The 15,868-nt window shown below is 42.2% G+C and overlaps 1 protein-coding gene across 11 annotated transcripts in view; it reads left to right on the top strand.

Moving 5' to 3' along the window:
- CFAP99 (cilia and flagella associated protein 99) overlaps positions 1-15,868 on the top strand; it is a 207,489-nt gene that overhangs the window by 158,413 nt on the left and 33,208 nt on the right. For 9 of the 11 annotated variants that reach the window (XM_061629779.1, XM_061629775.1, XM_061629776.1 and 6 more), the window contains 2 exons: positions 14,380-14,511; positions 14,811-14,962. In XM_061629779.1, coding sequence (XP_061485763.1) covers positions 14,380-14,511; positions 14,811-14,962 — 284 coding nt within the window. The remainder of the gene's footprint in view (positions 1-14,379; positions 14,512-14,810; positions 14,963-15,868) is intronic. The other 2 variants (XM_061629781.1, XM_061629785.1) reach the window with 1 other exon arrangement.

The following is a 15,868-nucleotide window of genomic DNA, read 5'->3' as shown; positions in this document are numbered from 1 at the left end:
TTTTGTGTTATAGTGTGATGAACTGCCATCAGAAGAACAGATATTAGTATTTTAAACTTCGAGTCCCTATTATTATCCATATATAACAACAGTAAACATAAACCTGGGTCAATAGTTAGATTTTCTTTGGTAATATTTGTCAGTTCTTGGCCAATCAACATCCAGAATGTCTGAACCCCTGGGCAGCTCCATCACAGGTGCAAATATGTGCCCCTGGCAGAGCAGCCATGCCAACAACTTGGACTAAGTGTTGAAGAGATATGTGATAATTGGACCAGTGTTCTCTACCATCTGTGAAATTTTTTTAAACTGGTTTCCTGAAATTTAGCTGATAAAGATTTATTCCATTTATTAGTATATAGTCCAATCCAAACCTGGTTCTCCAACTCCCAATTGTAAATCATGCTTCCAGTGTTTCCATAATCCCACCATTAGCTCCATTTGAACTTCTAGCATAATTTTATAGAAAGCAGAGACTGGACCTCGACCACTCACGTCTGTATCTAGGAGTGTTTTTTTTAACCTTGTCAAGGCTCTGGTGGCATGCAGCTTAGTTTGGGGTCTCTAAGGAAGTGCTCAAATTGATGTTTTTGGAGCCATCCCAGGGATAAATTAGGGATGTCATGTTGGAGTGAGTAAGTGTAATTGGCCTATCCCCGACAAAGAAATCCCTCAGGCAGAAATATCCTTGGTCCTTCCATAGCACAGCCAGGAGGCATAAATAAGTGTCTGCAAATCCTGAGTGATGTTGAAGGGGAATCAAGGGCGAACAGATTGGGGATAATTTAGGTTGCCATTTTTTCTACACTGTAAAGGTGGTTTTAGTATATGGGTTGTGGATATTTTTAAGTTGAGATTTATACTAGGCTAAAAAAGAAAGTGATCCTAATGAATCCGTCCTCAACATACAATCCTTGATGCCTATCCATGTCTAATCTACCCCCTTGAGCATGAAGGCTCATGCTCTGGGCTCCTATCGGGATGAAGGGCGGAATATGGAGATATATTAGACAGTTTTGAAAGCAACAAACAGAACTTCACTCAAGCTTGCTCTGGATCCCTGGAAGGATTCTGTTAATCACCTAAAAATATATGAATGTAATTGTGATTAACAAAACAGAGGTTTTTATTGTATTAACAAAACATGTCAGCTTCTGCCTTCATCAGCTGCTAACATACAAATGCTGTTACCAAGGTGGCAGTTATAGAGCTTTGAGTTTGGAGTGCTCAGAGGGGCTTCATTTGCAGAAGCTAAGTAGTGCTGGTACTGTCCTCCAGGTTCAGGCCATGTTCCAATGTGTCCAGAGAGTATATCCAAAAGTTCTCCCTTTTAGTCAATGCTGCTGGATCTGTTGGCATCTCTATCACTGGTATAGAAAAGTCCCGTAATAAATTTGTAAGTTGGGCAATCCCCATCCCCATCACCTGTTTTTTTAATAGTAAAGTTTCAGGGCTACCTGTGAATTTTTCTTTTGAAAAACAAATGAATTGGGCATGGATTGCCATTTTTTTAAAAACATCTTGAGTGAATGAGGATAGGGAGAACCTGAAATAAATATAGAAACTGTGGTATGATTTTCATTTGGAGGAAGGCAATCCTCCCCATAGTAGATAATTTCAGCTTCAACAATTGATGCATATCCTTATGCATTTATGAATCAGAGGGCAAAAATTTAACTTGGATAATTTAGGAGGGTTCTTAGGGAATAGGATGCCAAGGTACCGAAAAGCTTTATTACAAATAGGAACTTGTAAGAATTTGCTGATCTCCAGTTGGTGCTGTGGAGGAATGTTAAAAAAATATGATGACCAATATACTGTAATTAATCTTGAAGCCTGCAGCCTAGAGAATTGCTGTAATTTTTGTTGCAAAAAATGGGAAGATTGGAGTGGGCAGCCGAGCATGGGTAACATATCGTCTGCGAACAGGTTCAACAGATGCTCTCCACCCTCTCCCCAATAGCCCACAATGTTAATGCTTTTCTGTAGTGTGACAGCCAGAAGTTCCAGGGAAACGGCGAAGAACGAACATAACAATGGACATTCCTGCTGGGCATCCCTTTCTATTACTATAGAAGGAGAATCCAAATTGTTAAGTGTGTACTACAGCTTAATTGTTTAATGTATAATTTAGAAAGTACAGAAAGGAAATTTGCTCCAAATTGAGATTTTTGAAGAACCTCCTTCAGATAGCTCCAGTCCAGGCAATCAAAGTGCTCTATCGAGGCTTCCGGTTCCGGCGTCGGGTGAGTGGCTGGTTTCCCCCGGTTGTCTGTTTAACATCTTTAACATCTTTAACTATAACTGAGAAACCTTGCTCAAATTTATTACCGCCTTGCCCTCAGCTGCTAAGGATAGCACAGACCTCATTTATATTTCACTCCAGACTGGAAAACTGCTCTGAGCAAGGCACTTGCCAAAAACCAACTGCCAGCTGCTGTGGCCTTGAGGATACTCCCATTTTGGGTGAAAGAGCAGAGTGCTAATTAATGAGCCTAGCTTGCTCCGACGGCCTTTAGAGCCGTGAGTTTTCCAGTAGCTTATCAACAGCTCCCTGCAACCAGGCTTCTGGAAAAAGAAAAAAAAACTCCTGGCTCGTATTTGAATTTTTATTATTATAACACTATAACAAACAATCATTAGGTAATTAATAACAAATAATCACTCACATGGTTCTGACTAGGAAAGCCTGGAAAGCTCCAGATGTCAGCTCACTACTTAAAAGTATACCCACCTGGAGTAACAGATGGAGGAGGAAGAGGTCCCAGGGGGATCTTCGTTCCCCGCACTCTGAAGAAAATGTCGTCAAAAATCAGCAAAACCAGTTAAAAATTACTCATTTTTTCCCTGCCCTATCGCACAAGCAGACTGTGAATTTGTCTACGCAAGCCACACCCTTCCCCTGTGACTGGTCATTTACAACCAAGAATCACAAGCAATGGAGGGACGATATGCCTTTAGCTCCAAACTTGGCAATAGAACTCACATTGGCGAAGAATGATGATGTGGAAAATTTCACACAACACCTCTCCTTTAACAAGGCAACCAAATCAACCTCATCTCTTCCTCCCCAGGGGCAACATAAATGGACATCTTTGTCCCCTGTGGAGCCTTTGGGGAGTGTTAGCTCTTTTTCTGAGCCGGCTTCATCTGAAGAGCTAAGCATGCCAGATCTGCATATGATTACAGCTGAGAGAGACGGGACGGGACACCAACTCTTATATAAAAACAGACCCCTATCAGCAGTGTACACAAGTTGAAATGATGGATTCTGATCAGCATCTCTTAATATCTGGTGGGCTGCTTATGATGGCAACAGAGCTAAAGCTTAGAAAAGCTTTTCTCAGTGAATGCAATCAGCTTCTAACGATTCTGGTGGAGTTTCATCAAAAACCTCCTGTTCCTCCCCAGTGCGAGGATCTGGCTACCCGCCACCCTCAGTCGACAACGGATGGGCCCATGAGGGATCAGATTCCGACTCCCCCCATTAGTTCGGGTGGTGTTACCAAGAGAAAAAGAAAGCCTCTTAAGGTAAAAGAAAAAAAGAAAAAAAACAAAAACTTGAAAAATCAAAAACTGCCCCAGGGCAATAAAATGAACTTTCAAAAATTATTTGATCTTCTGGGCCAACGAAAGCCACGGGAAAAGGGAAAAGAGGTTGGCCCCCGCCAAGAGAGCACTGGTGAAAACTTCCCACCAACGATCCAAGAGCATGCACCCTATATGAGTCTTTCTACCACGGCCTTGCCCTTGCAAAGGGCTCCCGCATGTGGAGGCCAGGAAAGTAATGCTGTAATACAAGATCCGTGGCAGGAGGCCCTACGAAGGAAGCCTTCAATTCCAACACAGTTAGATCCTAAATGGAATCTAGTATGGAACCAAGACAAGCTGGTGCTTGCAGACTATTCCAAGCCCGCTGGCCTATTGCCTCAACATGATCGCAAATTACATTTGTTGGAGGTCTTAAAGTGCTGCCCTATGATTCATCTCCAAATGGCGGATGTAGCCCAGGTGGAATATCTTTATTTTAATGGCATTAACGCACGTGCAGTGGCCACCTTCTCTTCACAGAGGGCGGACAGTCAAATTCTTTACCATAAGGAGGCCCTGGCGCAGGAAAGCGTCGTTATTCTTAGGTACTTTGAAAACAAGGCCCCTCCTCAGGACTTGGTCCCCCGATGGAGGTACCGTGGCTCCTCCCCTCAAGAGGAGAAGACAAAGAACTCAGGACCTCTTATTGACTTGGATCCCATAGAACTAAACATCGGAGGGGACAAAATTCCTCCAACGGAATATCTCAGGCCTGTGGACCTGCCTAATCAGGAAGGGAGACAGTTATCCATTTGGCCTTTTGACCCCCTCGACGAGGATGAAAACGTGCTGCTGCACTCCTTTGGTTCCCTCCCACTAAGTGGTAGATTGGGAATTTTGACTAGACTTAATCAAATGAAACTTTATCTAGAAAACATTCACTTGCAGCTATCTATGGATCCTTTATCTATCCCCTTGTTGGTTAGCTCAAGGAATGGAAGGATGCAAGCTCCATCCTCCCTCAATAGTGATATCCTAATTTTAGGGCCTTGGTCCACAAAAGACGGAAGCCAAGTAATGAGCTCCAGCACTTCAGCGCCTGCTGATATTTCACCCCCTCTTCCTACAAAGAGAGATTTGGTTAATTCCATCTCACTCATCTGTTGGCAAAGGATGAGGCAATTAGAGGAGTCAGAATTGGGCGACCCACCCCCCCATGGGATTGCTGAGGTGGGGAGCCCCATTCCACCTATACCTATTGAGGTAAAGACGCTCTGCCCTCAAACCCTGGCAGCGACCTGTGGGAGAATAGATGATGTGATGAGATTTAAGAGTGCTCCCAAAACAAATCATAGGGAGAGTGGAACCCCGGGTCAGGAGCTGCCCACCCTCTGCCATAAAGCGAATGGTTGTGTTTACTACCCTAAGGGTGCTGATTTAATTAGCCAGGATTGACTACTCCCAATTTTATCTTGGAACATAATTTATTTATTTTATTTATTTAATTTAATTTTTATACCGCCCATAGTGAGGCTCTCTGGGCAGTGTACATCAAATATAAATATATAAACAGTCAATTTTAAAACCACCTAATCATCAGACAACAGTTTAGACATACAACAAAGACAAAATTAACATGAAAACCTATATTAAATACAAATCAAAAGTAAAAAATTCAGAAAAGATAAAACATATAACTATCTTTACAACATTAATACAAATACTAAAATACTAACAGATAGAAATATTAAAATATTAAAATGCCTGGGCAAAGAGGAAGGTTTTCACCTGGCACTGAAAAGATAATAAAGTAGGCACCAGGCGTACCTCGTCAGGAAGGGTGTTCCATAGTTCGGGGCCACTATCGAGAAGGCCCTCTTTCTTGTAGTTGCCTTCCGGGAGTCTTTCTGAGTAGGCACCCGGAGGAGGGCCTTCGATGTTGAGCGTAGTGTACGGGTAGGTTCATATCGGGAGAGACACTCCATCAGGTATTGTGGGCCCGTGCCGTGTAAGGCTTTATAGGTTAAAACCAGCACCTTGAATTGGGCCCGGAAACATATAGGCAGCCAGTGCAAGCGGGCCAGAATAGGTGTCACATGTTCCGACCGTTTGGTCCCAGTTATTAATCTGGCCGCCGCATTCTGCAGAAGCTGCAGTTTCCGAATCGTCTTCAAGGGCAGCCCCACGTAAAGTGCATTGCAGTAGTCCAATCTTGAGTTTACCAGAGCATGAACAACTGAAGCAAGATGTTCCCTGTCCAGATACGGGCGTAGCTGGGCTACCAGCCTAAGTTGGTAAAAAGCACTCCGTGCCACCGAGGCCACTTGCGCCTCAAGTGACAAGGACGGGTCCAGAAGGACTCCCAAGCTGTGCACCTGCTCCTTATGGGTTGGGATAATAAATTCTGCAATGCAGATTGGGTCTCTTATCTCCAAAAATTTAAGATTATCTGCCTTCAGGAAACCTGGCTCCCTCCTGAGAAGGCTCCACTTCTCCATGGTTTTCGGGCGCATATTAGCCCTGTGACAAAACATAAGGTCAAAGGAAGAGCTAGTGGTGGACTTAGTACATTTATCTCGGTTGACCTCTTGGTGGAGTCTGAACTTCTGTGTTATAATTGCCCACAATATGTGCAAGTTATCAGACTCGTGGGTAATCCAATAGGCTCCCTCATTTGTATTAACGTCTATTTTCCCCCAGCTATGGCCAGGTCTGTGGGCCCCGATTCTATCTGGGACCAATTGTCAGACATATTGTCCAAAGTAGGGTGACAATTTCCTGCCACGAGTGTGATACTATGTGGTTACTTTAATGCCAGAATGGGAGTTAATGGACATCAGGAAGAGGTCTCTTCGAACCAGGGTCCCAGTTTCATCTCTCCGCTGGACGATAGGGTTTCCCAGGATACCCAGTCTAATAAACAGGGTTGCAGATTGGCAGAGCTACTCAATCTGTTCCAGTCAGAATGCCCCCATGGCTCAGGAGTGGATGTATCTAAAGGTGCTTATACTTATGACTAGAAGGGGAGCCAGTGTGATCGATTATATCTTTGTATCGGGGATTTTGCAATCGGAGGTTATAAGGTTTCAAGTAGAAAACAGGGTGGAAAGTGATGATTTCCCCCTGATGTAGGGGCTAAACTATATGCCAAATTCCTTTTGCGGAAAGTGGAAGAGTGGGAGGAGGCCAATCAGGTCATCTTCCCCGAACAAGCCAGTTTCTGGAAAGGTCAAAGTACAATAGACCATTGTGCTTCCCTCTACTTTATAGCCAAACAATCTGTGCGTGGCCTGACCAGACATTTGTATACAGCTTTTGTCGATTTGGCAGCCACCTTCGATTCTATAGATAGGCCAATGTTATGGGGAAAATTGGCAAAATCTAATATCGATAGACGGCTACTGTTCTTAATAAAGACGCTATATTCTAATAACACTGCAAGAGTTAGGGTGGGCATTTCAGGTTCCCTAACAGATCCGTTCGCAGTTAACAAAGGAGTAAAACAGGGCTGCCTCCTAGCCCCATTCTTATTCAACTTTTATTTAAATGATATCGTCACAGCAGTCTCGGGTCCAGATCTTTTTTCTCCCTCTGTGGGACCTAGGAAAGTGTCTATGCTCCTATATGCGGATGATATGATTTTATTATCTATCACCCGCATAGGCCTAAGAAGGTCTTTGGAAAGACTCAATAGTTACTGTGACTCTGAAAAGCTCCAAATCAACTACTCCAAAACAAAGATCATGGTTTTTGGTAATAGGCCCCATAATCTTAAATGGTCAATAAATGGCCATCCGATTGACCAATGTCGGGTATTCAAATATCTGGGTGTTTATTGCACCGATAACCTTGCCTGGAAGAAGCATACTGAATTTACCAAAATTACAGCTTTAAGAACCTGTGGAGCTATTCTTAATTTTTCCCGCTCAGCAGGGGGTAATTTAGTTACACCTGCACTGAAAATCTTCCAGAGCAAGGTACTAGCTCAGATATTGTATGGAGCTCCTGTCTGGGGCTGGGAGGATTCTTATATACACATTCTTGAGACAGTCCAAAACAATTCCTTGAAAAAACTCCTGTTACTGCCTATCAGTACACCAGTGGCCTTACTGTGTGTGGAGGTGGGTCTCCCCTCTATTAGAGCACGGATTCATATTGCTCTGCTAAACTATTGGAGAGCTACTCCACACACCCCAGCCAGGCTAATTTTAAAATTCTGTGTCGAAAGAGTTCTAAAGGATAAATTCTGGTCTTCCCAATTTGCGAAGATCTGCCATTCTTACCACATACCCCTGCATGCCCTCTCATCTTCCATCAACAAGTCCAGGCTTAGAGAGGCTATCTTTCAGCATAGTGTCTGGCTCGACAGGCTGGCAATAATTAACTCTAAATTCTCCAAATGGTTTGGAGTTTTTAAATGTGATCATTTTAGAGCAAGATATCTGGACCAATTACTAACGATAAACCTCAGGCAGGCATTTACAGCCCTTAGGTTCCAGACAATGCCAAGTGCAGTCCTGGAAGGCCAATATAATCAGACCCCCCTGGTCCCAGCAGCTATGCACTTGTGGGGGTTTGGTGGTGGAAGATCTGCCCCACTATTTGCTAAAGTGCCCACTTTATATCCACCCACATGCCAAAGTTTTGAATGGCCTTTTGCCCCATGTGGACTCTGAACAGATAGCTCCCACCATCGCTCTTCTCCTGTCCGATACTGACCCAACGGTCACGTACCGTGTCGCTCTTTTTGCTCTGGCAGTGCAGAAGCTCTGGCAAAATTTCAAGCAGACCAGCCTCCTGTTAGGATACTGGGAGTTAGCAGGTTTGTGGTAGATATGTTGAACTGAAATTCTATGCTGGATTTAAGGATATACCCCCGACTTTTTAATGAAAGTGTTTCTTTTAATGAGTCTTATGTATATAGATTGTATAATTTTATATTGATTGTATGATTTGCAGAGGCCTATGGCCAGGCAATAAAGTTTACATACATACAAAGTGCTCTATCTCTATCTGGGTTGGGAAGAACTGTGATGCAGGAAGAATACCATGTCACCGACCCCAGATCACCTGACCATATTAAATTAAATAAATGAGTTCAGTGAGGAATCAATAAATCTTAGTATCTTTTATAGAAAGAACTATTAAAACCATCAGGGCCTGGGGTTTGATTCGTTTGAATTGATTAATAGTTTGTTTAACTTTATCTTCTGAGATGGTCATCTCCATTTATGCCCATTGTTCATCAGTCAAAGGACTTGGGTGAAATTCAGCCAGATATGTGGTAATATCTGAGAGTAGGGGGTAATTAGACATATAACTCTCTATAGAAATTAGCAAATACCCCCTACCCTCATATATTACCACATATCTGGCTGAATTCCACCCAAATCCTTTGACTGTATCTCTAATCTCTACTTCAGCCTGGTCTGATAATACTCTTGGAAGTATGTCATACAAATAATACTCTTGGAAGCATGTCATGCAAGTATGTATGTAACATGAAGGGAACCAGGGGCACAGAGACCAGTACATAGTTCAACCTGGAAAAAGAATGACATCTTGAAGAGAAATATGCATAGGCCCTGATCCTCTGATACACATGACGCCAAGTCTCTACTACATGGAAGCAATCCATTAGTTGAGAAGCAACCCTTTGCCCTTGATATGAAGATGTAACATCCCCTGGATTTATCCACAGTCTTGTCACAGGTGGCATTAAGGTCACCCCCACAGCAAAATGAAATAATTTTTTTACAGTCCTCTATAAAAAAAGTATATTGTTGAGAGTTTGGAGGGTAAATAGATGCGAAAGTAAGGGCTCAACCCCTCAGTCTACCAGATGAACAGGTATTGCCTGTGTCATCCCACTGAGTTTTATCAGGTAAGAAATCCACAGATTTAGCAAATAGGGATGGAAATGGGACAAACCAGGAGCTATAAACTGGGGGGGGGGGAAGGGTGTTGAAATAACATCTTCCTTGCCCGCTTTGTATGCCTCTTCTATGAAAAAGACAGAGGATCCCCTAGACATAATGTAGTCAGAGACCCTCTGTCACTTCGCGACATCTCCCAGGCCCTGAACATTAAGGGTCAAAACTCAGATCTCAGTCATGGAGAATTACATAAGAGGGAATTCTTAGGAGAGGGAAAAGAGGAGAGGAAGAAAAAGAAAGGGGGAAAAACCCTTCTAATACAGCAAGGATTAAACATAATAATAGCCAAAATGTTTGCACCAGTGTTAGAAAAGACTCAGAAACCCACCCCCAACTCTCCCCCTCCTCCTTCCTCCCTACATAAGTCACATTGGATTTACCCCATTGCCTACGGTTTGGATATGTAATCCCACCGCCAATTGCGGGCTCAACAATATTGGGGACTCCAAAGCATGTTGCTAGCTCTTTCCATAGCATCACCATTTGTATAAATATATCCCCAGCTACCTCCCCCTTTTTTTACTATATTACACGCATAAAGCTTTTGCAACTACAACCGGGGGGGGGGAGAATATACGCCAAATTGGCAAATGTTTACCGATACATTATGAGCCCTTAAGGAACAATATAACACCTCCTTAGAATGACCATGGTTCTTCTCCATCATCCAGCATAAGCTCCATCTGGAATCCTCCCAATGTTATTTCTCCTTTGCATTAGTAGACCTTATATTCCTTTGGGGCAGTGGAGTGGGAGGGGTAGGACCATTTGAGGCTGTCGCTGATGTTTGGCAGCTTGTGGGAACATTTTCCAGTCATCCCCTGCAAATACCATATCCAGTAGATCATCTGACTCCAATTCTTCCTCCCATGGAGCAGGATTACTAAATAGAGAAAACATTTAGACATCTCCTTCTTTGTTGTGGTTCTATGTATGGTGCTATCCACCTCGGTACGCAGGGCAAAGGGAAACCTCCATCTGTATTGGATTCCTGCATCACATAAAAGGTCAGTTGCTGGTTTGAAAGACCGGCATCGATGGAGGGTCTCCGCACTGAGATCTTGTAGAAACATGATGTAACGTCCCTCATATTCGATCTGACCCTTAGCCCTTAGGGCTTTAGCAAGTTTGTCTTTATTTGTAAAGTGATGAAAGACAATAATGATGTCCCTCAGAGGGGCATTTTCTCTCAGTTTGGAACCTAAGCTGCAGTGAGTGCACCCCAATATCCATGTGGGATAATTCTATCTCTGGTACTAGTTCCTTCCACCAATCCAAAAGAAACTGGATCACGTCTGTCAGACCAGGCCATTCTTTCAGTCCATGGACACGGAGGTTCTGCCAGCTCCATGGTTCTCGTGATTGTCCAGGTGGTCTTGAAGGTCCTTTTGACTCTTAATGATTAATTTATTGCATCCAAGTGTTACACTGTAATGTCTAAAGCTTTCTCTGCAGTTTTGGCAACCTTGTTAACTGCCAGTTAAGGAGGAAATATTTTCCTCCAGAGTCTTGAAGCTATCATCCCATTTCCTAATCAGATCTGCATGCATGGTGTTTAGTTGCAGAGCCAAGGCTTCTATAGTAATCCCTTGAGGTGAGGCCTGATCATCTTTATTAGATCAAGGGGCCTTGGATGCCATTTTGTGTGTACTTGTGTCACCTGCTTCACCAACTGTTGGGCCAGAAATACACTTGGAATAGTCAGTAATAGTATGTTCTTTGCCTCCCAAAATACTTGGGAGCATACCACGTTTACACTTACGTGCCTGGAGGAATGTTTACAGTTTATCGGTTGGTTGTAAAAGTTGTTTTTAACAGGGTTAGTGGAGCTGAGATGTTACCCTGCTACTGCTTCGAGCTTATGAATGCACCGCCCCCGCCCCCCAGTGACAACATATCCATTGAGCTATCCACTATACCAAAGTCTTGTTCCTGGTCAGTTACAGCCAGTGCAGACCTCATGAATGTACATGTGAGAATTAGATTTTTTTGCCCTGGCATGCATCATTTTACACTTGCTTATGCTGAATTTTATTTGTTCTATTTATTCATTAAAACTATTTATATACTGCCCTCTTGGAAAACCTCAGGGTAGTGTAGCTCAACATAAAAACATTTAAAAGCAATATGAAACAATCATTAAACTGACTGGCTACTCAGAAAACATTTTAAACAACTACATAGGCCTGTCAGCACAAAAAAGTCCTTAAGAAATGCCTGAAAGCATAGGAAATGCTTTAGGGAATCTTCTCCCTCCTCCTCCTCTTTCTCTTCCGAATTCCTCTCCTCATATCACCATAACAAAGAAAAAAGGAGGAAGGGGAAGAAAAAGTCCAAAAAGCCTGCAAAGCACCTTCACGCTGATATCCTAGCCATTCACTCTTCTGAGGCTTCTGGATTTGATTTTCCCAATCCATTTCCATGGATAAAGGCTGATTCGGTCCAATAACCAGGCCTGAACCCAGACTGGAATGGGTCAAGATAATCTATTTCATCCAAGAGTCCTTGCAATTACTGCGCCAAAACCTTCTCAATCACCTTCCCTAAGAAGGGGGTATTTGCGAACTGTAGCCAGTTGTTCTATATGACTAATACACTGGCTTCTGTATCTTACAAAGGAATGTATCTGTTCAGGGAAGAGACACTTATTAGTACAGACCAAGGACAAATGTAAGGCTAAGCCCTTGATCCCGAAGAATGATGACAAGAGGCAACTCACATCAGAAAGATGCCAGACCATCCAAGATGTAGACCAGATCTTGGACCAGATCTAGAGTCTCAAAAAATCAGTCATACCTCCAAACAAGCCATTCACCTCTTTCTGCAGACAAAACAAGAAGCAATTCTAATGACAGGGACATCCAGGGGGTGGAAACACCTTTGACATTTTATCACATCTGGGTGGCTACCATCATGGATGCTCGGGCCCTGCAGACAGTCATTCAGGAATACAAGCTGGAACTGATTCAAGTGCCTCGAGACCACTTCTGTCCCTCCCCAACTTCCAGGTCTACAAAGAAGCACCTCATCATGCAAGAAGCAGTTGCTCACCTCCTCTCCATTGGAGCAATCAAACCAGTACCCCAAGTCAAAGAGAGTTGCAGCACCTACTCCATCATCTTTGTGGTCTCCATGAAGGGGGAGCTGGACTTCAAGCACGTGAACAGGTTCATCCTGTGTTGAAAATTATGGGTGGAGATAGAGATGTGAAGACCCAGGGGAAAAACGGAAAAATTCAGAAAAAAACTGGGGTTTTTTGAAGCTTTTGGGTTTTTTCCCCCCAAAAAATGGAAAAATTGAAAAAATGAAGAACAATGGATTATGGAATGTTTTATTTTAGCATGATGAATAACATGTTTCACTGAATCTTGCCCCCCCCTTTTTCTTAGTTCTTTTTATGGGAATGGATGCTTTATGTCTGCTTGACACTATGGAGGACTACTGAAGACATAAATAATTTTCTTCGTTATTAATGTTGATGGTTTCTTCTGTTTAAAATTGTTTTTTTGCCTGCTTCTCATAAACTGGCAAAATAAAAAAGGTTCCTTGTAGTTCAGGAGTTCCTTACAGTTCAGGAGCTGGTAGATCAATTTGTTACAAAAAAAGTAAAAATTTAAAAAAGTAAACTCAATTTGTAATAATTGTTTCAATAAAATGTACTTTTAATATACCAAATGTGATAATTTTATGCCAAACCAACTTGTACATAATTACATTTAATGTTCCTGAAGTAACAAAGTGACTTTCAATCTGTAAAAAGTGCTAATATTGCATTTTTTCCATTTTTTTTTGAAAATTTCTGTTTTTTTCTGGAAAAAAACGGGGGGGACGGGTTTTTTTCCATGACTTCAAGATTTCCAAAAATTTTAGATCTCTAGGTGGAGATTCTCCTAACTATCAAGAAGCCCATGAAATATACTTCCCGTCAACAGAAGCTTACTTCCATATACCCATCTTGTAGGCTCACTGCAGGTTTCTATGTTTTGTGTATAGCAGTCTCCATTTCCAATACTGGGCTCTGTCCTTTTGTTTGGCATTGGCACCCTACGTGTTTACAAAATTGATGGTCACCCTTCTGGTCCATCACCCTACAACGTACACCTTTTCCTCTTACCTCAAAAACATGCCTCAGCTGCTCTGTCCACAAACACACCCATCTATGACATAGGTTGTCTACCTTTACAAAACACCAAAAGTTGTTTATAGTGCTTCAGCAGAGGCTACCTTGGGCGGACATATTCTGCACAGCATTCTGCCTCCTCACTGAGCAGCCCTGCACACAGATTTACCCAACACAGCTTTTCCTTAGCTTGTTGGAGTTTGGGGTATATTGCAGCAGAGTGCAGAAATAATTAGTCTGATAAGACTCGTGGTTGAAAGAATAAAGAACTTAAGGTTTATTACTCCTGGGAAATAAAATAGCATTTAACTACAGGCACAAATGCGGCCATGAGGCTTGCACTTGAAGGAACCATCTCTAACTAACTAAGAAAGGAAGAAAAGGGAAGAAGTAGCCTGAGGAAAAACAAGTCATTACTAAAAAGGGAGTCAGCAAAGGAAGAATAGGCTGACTTTCTGTCTATCAGCTGCCACTGGTTCAGGTTACTTGTTACAAGTGCTGATGCTTTACTCCCAACATAGTTTTTTAAAGTCCTGCCATGTGGATGCCTCACATGCCAGCCTAAGAATGGAATATTGGTTCACTTATGCCTTCTGATCTGGCATAGTGAGGCATCCATGGCCTCTCCCTCACACACAGGGCTCTTCACTTCCAGCTGCACTCATGACTCATTCTCACTAGCTGAAGGAGAGGAAGTCCCTTTTCAGTGATGTGGATGTGTTCTGTTCGGGGGGGGGGTTCTTTCACTGTCTTACTTCATTTGGATCCTACTTAGTTGAAGCTTTGTCACAGGCAAATGGAGGGAGACTAGAGGGAGGATGCTATATTACTCTGCAAAATCACAAAGTGTCTTCCTGGGCAAATCAGAGCAAACAACCCATCATGTGGATGCTTCACTATGCCAGTCTCAAAGTCCAATTTATGGTAAGTGAACCAATGTACCAAGAGGCATTCACAGTTTATTTACAGACTTTAATACAATGCTAGTTTTGAGACAATGAATAATTGAATGTCCAAGCTGCTGAGAGATTTATGACCATCAGAATTCCATGAATTGCCCAGATATATTCTGTCTGAAATTGAGAGGGGGAGACAGACAGACAGTCAATATGGATTCACATTCAAATTTCAGTTTGGACAGCATCTCTACTTACCTTACTAACTTGCTATACTTATCTTATGCATTCATGTGGAGATTATTTCAACCTTCCTTCCATTTGCAGTTCAGGAAGTATCTGAAGAAAGCCAGGAACTCCTGCTTCAGACTTTGAAAGAAGAAGAAGAGAGATTCAAAAAAAGATATGAATTGATTCAACAAATAAGAGCTATAGAGTATCTGCCTTTACTAAAAAACAAATTTGTTGACTTAACTCAGGTGAGTGCATAAAGATTACAAAAAGCACTGTATGCATTTATTTGTTACTTTTGCATCTTGCTCTTTGTCCAAAGATCTCAGTGCAACATTTAACTTTACAATTCCTCTGTGGGATAGGTTAGGATGAGATATTGTGACATTCCATTATTACTTCTCATTCCTTTTCCCATTTCAGTATTAATAATTTCAGCCCATTTGCCACATTAATGTATTTTAATATTAAATTCTATTCCACTCTCCCCTATTCCTCACATTTCCACATCATTCCACTGGGACTTTTACAAAACACTTGCTTTGTTGCTATATCTAATTGGGAGCTCCTCACTGAAGCTACTGCAGTCAGAAGAAAATGAATCTCTACAGCAGGGAAGATACAGGACATGCCTCACATTCCTTCCTTCTGATCGTTTAGCAACAGTGACTAACTGACTAAAGTTTCTTAGCAACAACAGCTCTGATTGCGCCTAAGCATTAGAAGGTTGCTTCCATGTTTTGCTTCCTAACTTTCTTTATAAGAAACTTACTTTAAACATAGAAAGGGAAGAAGGCTAAGTGTCCAGGCCTAGGCCTATACCCACTTCTCAGCAGCTCTGATCATAGCTGAGGTAGAATTGAGCATCAAACATTCAGACTATTACATCACACTGCCTCTTGAATTTCAAACTAATCAGTGCTAACTGGAAAAATGTCTAACTCTCTCCATAGGATAACTTGATCCAATAAACTAATATCTTGGTTTTTATTAAAGAGGCCGCCTTTGGCAAATTAGGTTCATCTCGTAACAGTGAGGATAGCGTACCCTTAAGTACCTGAAATATTGTTCTAAGATATTGATTTTGAATAGATTAAAACTTTGGTAATCCATGTTACCCCAGAGCTGTGCAGAGCAGCTGTGTCACTGATTTT

The sequence above is a fragment of the Rhineura floridana genome, chromosome 5 (genome assembly GCF_030035675.1).
Source record: "Rhineura floridana isolate rRhiFlo1 chromosome 5, rRhiFlo1.hap2, whole genome shotgun sequence".
NCBI lineage: Eukaryota > Metazoa > Chordata > Lepidosauria > Squamata > Rhineuridae > Rhineura > Rhineura floridana.
The sequence above is the reverse complement of the archived record's forward strand: the minus strand, read 5'-3'. Positions and strand labels throughout refer to the sequence as shown.